This window comes from Mandrillus leucophaeus, unplaced genomic scaffold, assembly GCF_000951045.1.
Source record: "Mandrillus leucophaeus isolate KB7577 unplaced genomic scaffold, Mleu.le_1.0 Scaffold530, whole genome shotgun sequence".
In the NCBI taxonomy this organism is placed as follows: Eukaryota; Metazoa; Chordata; class Mammalia; order Primates; family Cercopithecidae; genus Mandrillus; species Mandrillus leucophaeus.
The window spans coordinates 426,909-436,054 of record NW_012105698.1 but is presented as its reverse complement, the minus strand read 5'-3'; the positions used below and the strand labels follow the sequence as shown (position 1 = coordinate 436,054).

The window sequence follows — 9,146 nt, the reverse complement described above, 5'->3', positions numbered from 1 at the left end:
AAAAAAAAAAAAAAAAAAAAGTCCATGACAGATTGGAAATGAAAAGAACAAAACTGGTATTTCACCACAGATAGTTAGAGAAGCACTGTTCTAGAGGTGAGGATTCCTGAGCACACAGCAATTTTAGATCATGATTCTTCCATTTATTAAGAAACCTAAAGTCTAGGTGAGGAAGTTCTGGAGAAAAGATTTCATCACCAACATTACCATTGTTACTCTTAAAAGTAAATGTTTATTTATTTTATTTTATTTTTTATTTGTTTTTGAGACGGAGTCTCGCTCTGTCACCCAGGCTGGAGAGCAGTGGTGTGATCTCGGCTCACTGCTGGCTCCTCCTCCAGGGTTCACACCATTCTCCTGCCTCAGCCTCCCCAGCAACTGGGACTACAGGCGCCCGCCTCCATGCCTGGCTAATTTTTGTATTTTTAGTAGAGACGGGGTTTCACCGTGTTAGCCAGGATGATCTCCATCTCCTGACCTCATGATCCACCCGCCTCGGCCTCCCAAAGTGCTGGAATTACAGGCGTAAGCCACCACGCCCAGCCAAATGTAATGTTTATAAATGCAAAAAACAGGAGCAGTTTCAGTATCCCAACAGTAGCAAAAATGGTTATTTAATTAAATTATGGTATATCCACTCAAGTGAAACACGCATCCTTACAAATTATAATTACAACATAGAAAAATGTTCATCACAGGCTGGGTGTAGTGCCTCACACTTGTAATCCCAGCACTTTGCAAGTCTAAGGTGGTTGGATCATTTGAGCTCAGGAATTCCAGATCAGCCTGGGCAACATAGTGAGACCCCATCTCTACAAAAAAATTTTTAAATGGCCAGGCACTGTGGCTCACGCCTGTAATCCCAGCACTTTGGGAGGCTGAGGTGGGTGGATCACCTGAGGTCAGGAATTTGAGACCAGTCTGACCAACATGGTGAAACCTTGTCTCTACTAAAACTACAAAAATTAGCCAGGCGTGGTGGCAGGCACCTATAATCCCAGCTACTCGAGAGGCTGAGGCAGGAGAATCACTTAAACCCAGGAGGCGGAGGTTGCAGCGAGCTAAGATCACACCATTGCATTCCAGCCTGGGCAACAAGAGCAAAACTCTGTCTCAAAAATAAAGAAAAGAAATGGTCAGCATGCACAGCATTCCACCTAAACTTTGTCCTAGTCACTACACCCATAGTTATGCTGCCATGTTGGCTGTCCACATAAAGAAAAGGAAATGGTGCCAAGAAACCTTCAGAAACATGCATCTGAAGAAAACTGGTAGAGGAATCAGTAATTGGAAGACAGATACAGATTGCAAGCATTCTTGTGAAATGCAGGCCTCCAGGAATCCTTCAGGAGAGGAAACTGTGCGTAAGTGATAATTCCCCATTTCTGACACCCCACAGACCACCTGCCATTGGGTAAAGCAGAAGCTGATAAATTATAAGAGGCTCCCAACCCATGGCTTTTTCCACTGAACAAAAGGAAAAGTTTGTTTCCTACAAGTGTCCTAAAGGAAAGGCAAGGAGTTGTGGGAGTTGGGTTTATAAAGCATAACAGTCTCAAATCCTTGACAGTCTTTCTAATTGGCTCTGCCAAACGAATCAAATTTCTCTTGTTGGGGTCAAAATCTAATTGAAAAAACATAAATTTAGAGCACAAGAATTTTATTCTTTATCATAAAGCATTTTCCTTCCTCCCTCATCATAAGTCAAATAACCTTTAGATGCAATGTTAACACTGACAATCTGGCTATTCGGTGAAATCAAATGCAGAATGCTCACTGGCTGCTGACAAGTGGGCTGTGCTGTGCTTATGCTCTCAATTTGGCAGTGGCTGAGGAATGAAAACGTCTATCAAGGGGGCAAGACAAGTTCCTTAAGGAAAGCAAGCTTCGTCTTCAGCTGCCAGACCATGACAGGGGCTACTTACATGGTTTCTGTCCTGGGACAACAGCAATATCCTAAGGCTTTTCATGCTTGAGCTCCTATCCAAAATGTCAATTGCTTTATCAAGATCATCTTGGTTTTTCAGCAGGATGGAGAGCTGTGATACAAGACACAGAAAAGGGAAATAATATAAAACAGAAGTTTATCTCAATGTTTCACTCTGCAGAAATAAAAAATAAAAATAAGTTGAGAGGAAAACAATCTCATTGGATACTATGGGGTCTTAAAAGATCTAGTTGAAACCATAGAGATTTTTCTCTCTAAATGTACAATTTAAAAATTTGTAGTACCTTTACATAGTTGTGCAACCATCATCATAATCCAATTTTAAAACATTTCCAAAACTCCAACTGGATCTCTTGTGCCCATTTATGGTCACTCCTCCTTCCCACCTCCAGCCCCAGGCAACCACTAGTCTACTTTCTATCTCTACTGATTTGTCTTTTCTGGACATTTCATTCCATTTAGACACATATAATTCATACATAAAAGATTCAATCTTTTGCATCTAGCTTCTTTCACTTAATGTTTTTCAGTTCATCCATGTTGTAGCATATCTCAGTAACCTGTTGTGAGATACTTTCTGAAAAGAGTTTCCTCTCCAAAAATACCATTTACTTCAAAGCATCAAATTGCAAACAGTTATAGCCCCCATATTCTTTTCCAAATTAAGTAGGATCATGTCCCACTCTATCTCCAATTGTGCTGACATTAATAGAACAAGCAGAAAAGGAACAGGAGGGGTAGAGGGATGGTCAGAGGATGAAAATTATTATACAAATAAAAACACAAATTCAGAGTGCAGAGTATGGTTTAATATCTTTCTGTTTAAGGGCAAAGTCAGTGACCAGAACCTGAAAACTACCTCCTCCATTTTCACAGAGCTTTTCCCCCTTTGCTCGGCACTTCTCTCTCCTGTCGCCATATGAAGGATGTGTTTGCTTTCCCTTCCGTCATGACTGTAAGTTTCCTGAGGCTTCCCCAGCCATGCTGAACTGTGAGTCAATTAAACCTCTTTCCTTTATAAATTACCTAGTCTTGGGCAGTTTTTTACAGCAGGGTGAGAACAGACTAATATACTCATACGTTCCAGTGAAGTATTAAATAGAAGGTCCCTGAGGGTACAAATAAGTCTCACTCACTGCAAAAAGCGGAGCATGTTATGAATACTTGGTATTAAGAGATTCATAAGATGCAAAGGTATGCCTTGCCTAGGACCTAGCAAATGTCAGATCTTATTCTTATTTTTATTATTTTTTGGAGACAGAGTTTCACTGTGTCGCCCTGTGTTGCCCAGGCTGGAGTGCAGCGGCACAATCTCAACTCGCTACAACGTCCACCTCCTGGGTTCAAGCGATTCTCCTGCCTTAGCCTCCAGAGTAGCTGGGTCACAGGTATGCACCACCACTCCCCACTAATTTTTTTTTTTTTTTTTTCAGTAGAGACTGGGTTTTATCATATTGGTCAGGTTGGTCTTGAACTCCTGACCTCAAGTAATCTGCCCGCCTCAGCCTACCAAAGTGCTATGATTACAGGAGTGAGCCACCATGCCTGGCCAGATTTTATACATGTATGGTAAACACAAAATCAAGCAAAAGTCCAATTAACTTACACAGTTCCCAATTTATAATACAAGATTTTTTTTTTTTTTTTTTTTTTTTGAGACAGTATCTCCCTCTGTTGCCCAGGATGGAGTGCAGGTGCACGATCTCAGTTCACAGCAACCTCCGCCTCCCAGGCTAAAGTGATCCTCCTGCCTCAGCCACCACGCCTGACTAATTTTTGTATTTTTTGTAGAGATGAGGTTTCACCATGTTGTCCAGGCTGGTCTTGAACTCCTGAGCTCAAAGATCTGCCCGCCTCTGCCTCCCAAAGTGCTGGCATTACAGGCATGAACCACCGCATCTGGCCAAAAACAGTACATATTTAAAATAAAATCTCAAAACTACTTATGGAATGGGAGAATGTTCTGCAAATCATATTATATTGCAAAAGAATTTCTTCCTGGGTGACATTCAAAGTGGGAATAAATAAGAATGGTTGGGAAGGGAGTTAAATAACAATGGTTGGGAAGGCAGTTAAATCTAAAAAAAAAAAAAGTAAGCTAGGGATAGTGGCTCACACCTGTAATCCTAGGAGGCTGAGGCAGGAGGATCACTTGAGGCCAGGAGTTTAAGACCAGCCTGGGCAAAATAGTGAGACCCCCCCCATCTCTACAAATTTTTTTTAATTAGCTCAGTGTGGTGGCATGTGCTTATAGTCCCAGTTACTGGGGAAATTGAGGTGGGGGGATCACTTGAACCCAGGATGCCGAGGCTGCAGTGAGCCATGATTGCACACTGCGCTCTGGTCTGGGCAACAAAGTGAAACCCTGTCTCAAACCAAAACCAAAAACAAAACCCACAGTGACATATCACAGTGACATACACCCACTAGGATGGCTATTAAAAAAAAGAAAATAACAAATGTTGGTAAGGATGGTGGAGAAACTGTAGCCCTCACTGATATGGTCTGGCTGTGTCCCCACCCAAATGCCATATTGAATTGTAGTTCCAATAATCCCCATGTGTCATGGCAGGGACCTGGTGGGAGGTAACTGAATCATGGGGGTGGTTATCCCCATGCTGCTGTTCTCCTGATAGTGAGTAAGTTCTCATGAGATCTGATGGTTTTATAGGGGGCTTTTCCCCATTTGCTTGGCCCTTCTCTCTCCTGTCGCCATGTGAAGGACGTGTTTGCTTTCCCTTCTGTCATGACTGTAAGTTTGTTAGGCCTCCCCAGCCATGCTGAACTGTCAGTCAATTAAACCTCTTTATTTATTTATTTATTTATTTATTTAAATTTTTTTTTTGAGACGGAGTCTCACTCTGTTGCCCAGGCTGGAGTATAGTAGCACAATCTCGGCTCACTGCAACCTCTACCTCCCAGGTTCAAGTGATTCTTCTGCCTCAGCCTCCTGAGTAGCTGGGACTATAGGTGTGCGCCACCATGCCCAGGTAATTTTTATATTAGTAGCAGAGATGGGGTTTCACCATGTTGGCCAGGCTGGTCTTGAACTCCTGACCTCGTGCTCTGCCCACCTCAGCCTCCCAAAGTGCTGGGATTACAGGCTGAGTCACTGTGCCTGGCCATCTCTTTCCTTTATAAATTACCCAGTCTCGGGCAGTTTTTTACAGCAGAGTGAGAATAAACTAATAAACTCATAAGTCGCTAGTGGGACTGTAAAATTGTGCAACCATTATAGAAAAGCTGGGCAGTTCCTCAAAAAGTTAGAGTTTTATCTTATGACCCAATAATTCGACGCCTAGGTATATACCTTATAGAATTGAAAACATATGTTCATGTAAACACTTGTACACAAACGTTCATAGCAGCACTATTTAATAACCAAAAAATGAAAACAACCCAAATGTCTATCAACAGGTGAACAGATATACAAAATGTGGTAAATCCATAAATGGAATATTTATTATTCAGCCATAAAATAGAATGACATACTGACAACATGTACAGATGACCCTTGAAAACATATGCTTAATCAAAGAAGCCAGACAAAAAAGGTTACGTACTGTATGATTCCACTTACATGAAATGTTCAGAATAGGTAAATCCAAAGAGACAGAAAGATAAGTGCTTACCAAGCGCTGGGAAGAGGAGAGAAAGGGGAATAACTGCTAATAGATACAGGGTTTCTCTCTGGAGTGATAAAAATGTTCTGGAGGCCAGGTACGGTGGCTCATGCCTGTAATCCCAGCACTTTGGGAGGCTGAGGCAGGCAGATTGCTCGAACTCAGGAATTTGAGACCAGCCTGGGCAACATGGTGAAACCCTGTCTCCATAAAAAATACAAAAATATTAGCTGGGTGTGGTGGTGTGTGCCTGTAGTCCCAGCTATTTGGGGGGCTGAGGCGGGGGAATCGCTTGAGTGCAGGAGGTCAAGGTTTGCAGTGAGCCATGTTTGCGCCACTGCACTCCAGCCTGGGCAACAGAGCAAGACTCTGTCTCAGAAAAAAAAGAAAATGTTCTGGAATTAGATAGTGGTGTTGGTTGTACAACTCTATCAGCATACTAAAAACTACTGAATGGTATACTTTTAGACAATAAATTTTTCATCTCAATAAAGCTATAATTACAAAGACATAAATAAATAAAATTAAATCTCAGTAGATTTTTCATTTGAGATTCTCAGATCCTGACAGTGCAGGGTTTAAAGGGCAAACAGAAGAACAGAATTGAGGGATTTTAAATTAATCAAATGTAAGTTAGTCAACTCCCGATCACTAACACTAGTAGAGTATGTTAAGACATGTATGAACAAAAATAATAACAATGATTTATATTTGGCTTTAGAATAAAGAAACATCAGGAATTCTTAATGGAAATATTAACTGAAAAGAAGAGTACTAAACCATTCAGAAAAGTCTTCACTAAAAGAAAAATTTTAACTCCTCATCAAATAAAATAAAACTACACAGTGATGATCTACCTCTCAAAGGGTCATGATGTTGCCCAGCTTTCTTGTCTTGCACCCCTACTCAATTTCCTCAAGGTACACGTTCTTTACTCAGCATAAATACACTGCAAAGCACCAGCCTAAGCTGACTGTAGCCTTTAATATTCTTCTTGGAGCTGGGAAAGCAGCCCAAAAACTGACATTCAAAAGAATTCCTTCCTGGGTGATATTCAAAGTAGAAATAAATAAGGACTCTTGGGGTGGAGTGAGGAGGAGGAGGAGTTAAAGAACTTATTAGAGCAGGTGCTAACATTTGAAACAAGCTCCGATCAAACGAAACTCTGAGAGAAGAAGCCGGCATTTATGACTGTAATAGATGACCTACTCACTGGTTTTTCACACCTCCCTAGCCCCTGCTAAACCCTCTGCTTCTTGTTAAGGCTGTGCTGGGAGAAAAAAAATAAGCTACTCCTACAAAATGTAAAGCAGACAATATAAGCCCTAGCCCTGGTACTATACCTGATTCCACCACAGAATATTAGAGCTATCTGCACTGAATGAGTAGGGGGAATGGAGATGGCTGAGATGGCTGAGTAATCTCCCACTTAGTAAAAAACAGAAATCCCAGAGTTGTTGGAATTAAGAAAAGGGGGTCTAGAAAATGAAAACCTGCAGATGATATTAGAGGAACAAACTTTAAAGGCTCTGTTAAACAGAGAGAAAAAAGGTAGGCATCTGCCCCTTTTGTCCCTGCCCCATCCATCTGCCTTCTTACCTCATTGTTCATGTAATGTAGATCAAGAGGTTGTCCAAATACTGTTGTCACCTTGTGCTCCACATCTTCATATTTCACAGGCCGGCTGAATGCTATAATTCTGAAAAGAAACAGAAAGAAAGGTTGGTTAACTGTACACTTAAAATGTAGGGTTTAAAAAGCAATGGTCTGAGTATATTCTTGCTTTCTTCTCAACATAGGATTCTCTGTTTTCTTTCACTCAGTTTGCCTTTTCCCTACTGTTTCCTTTTTTCCTCTTCTCTACTGTTACCTTTCACCCTCTAAGCATCTATCAGGTCTGACAACAGTACCCACAACTATTGCTCAGTCCCAACCATTCATCTACCACTTCAGTTTAGACTCTTCTGCCAATGACAGAAGAGGCCACTAGGTTTAAAAACTATGTTCCAACTACAAGAACACACAGATACATGGAAGGGGAACAATACACACTGGGGCTGTTGGGACTTGGGGAGGGAGAGCATCAGGAAGAATAGCTAAAGCATACTGGGCTCAATACGTAGGTCATAGATTAATCTGTGCAGCAAACCACCACGGCACATGTTTAACTATGTAACAAACCTGCATATCCTACACACGTAACCCAGAACTTAAAAGTTGAAAGAAAAAAAAGTTATTTAGGAAATAAGCTAGAAAACGTAGAGACTGGAGTAGCAGTACTGAAAACATGGCCTCAACTCCTAAGGGACTCAACTCTAAGACTTGAAAGGTCTTTTCCATTGTTCATCTTTGAGATGCCATAAAAATCTCCATACTGATTTTCCTCAGAATTAAGATTTTCTACTACAGAGTCACAGGAATTCCCCCTTGAGTTGGTGATATGCCTGATCAGTTTTCTTAACCAGTGTCATATCTGTGCATGTAAATACTATTGATATTGAAGCTTGTCTGGAGAGACTCATTAGGTCAGTTTGAAGAACAATTTCTGCAAATATAAGGTAGAGTAAGGACTCATCCAAAGAGGTGTAAAATATGATTTGTTATTAAATACTTCAGCAAAATTTAAAAGTGGGAATTGATTAAAAAAAAAAAAGATTGGGAAAATGTTAGTAATGTTGAAGCTGGGTGACAGGTCCATGGGAGTTCAGTTTAATACTCTGTCTACTTTTGAGGGTGCTTGAAATTTCCATAATAAAAAGTTGTGGGTTTTTTTGTTTGTTTGGAAACAGTCTCGCTCTGTCACCTAGGCTGGAGTACAGTGGCATGGTAACGGCTCACTGCAGCTTTAACCTCTGGGGCTAAGGCAATCCTCCTGCCTCAGCTTCCCAAGTAGCTGGGACTACTGGCATGCAGGGGCTAATTTTTTATTTTGTGTAGGGATGGGCCTCAATAAGTTGCCCAGGCTGATCTCAGGCAATCCTCCCACGTCAGCCTTCCAAACTGCTGGTATTACAGCTGTAAGCCACCATGCTTGGCCAATAAAAAGTTTTAACGAATGTATTAGGTGGAACTATATGAGACTACTGATGGCCAACCACTTTTGATATACAAAAGCGGCAATTTTATATGGTTTCAACCTAATACTCTAGAACATAGATGATTAAAAATAATCAGAGACAAATGAAACAGAAAAGAATATCAGAAAGAAACTCATACACATACGTACTCTCAAATTTATATAAGAAAATACAGAATCAAAAAAAAATCTTGGGGGCCAAGCATGATGGCTCACACCTGTAATCTCAGCACTTTGGGAGGCCAAGGTAGGAGGCTCGCTTGAGGCTAGGAGCTCCAGAGCAGCCTGGGCAAGATAGTAAGCGCTCCTGTCTACTAAAAATTTTTTTAAAAATTAGCCAGGTGTGATAGCACATGCCTATAGTTCCAGCTACTTGGGGGGCTGAGGTGGGAGGATCACTTGAGCCCAGGAAGTCAAGGCTGTAGTGAGCTGTGATCATGCCACTGTACTCCAGCCTAGGCGACAGAATGAGACTCTGTCTAAAAAATATATATATATA

The 9,146-nt window shown here is 41.2% G+C and overlaps 1 protein-coding gene across 4 annotated transcripts in view; it reads right to left on the bottom strand.

Moving 5' to 3' along the window:
• MAP3K3 (mitogen-activated protein kinase kinase kinase 3) overlaps positions 1-9,146 on the bottom strand; it is a 62,880-nt gene that overhangs the window by 34,926 nt on the left and 18,808 nt on the right. For all 4 annotated transcript variants that reach the window (XM_011997068.1, XM_011997069.1, XM_011997070.1 and 1 more), the window contains 2 exons: positions 7,171-7,270; positions 1,926-2,039 (listed from right to left, as the gene is read on the bottom strand). In XM_011997068.1, coding sequence (XP_011852458.1) covers positions 1,926-2,039; positions 7,171-7,270 — 214 coding nt within the window. The remainder of the gene's footprint in view (positions 1-1,925; positions 2,040-7,170; positions 7,271-9,146) is intronic.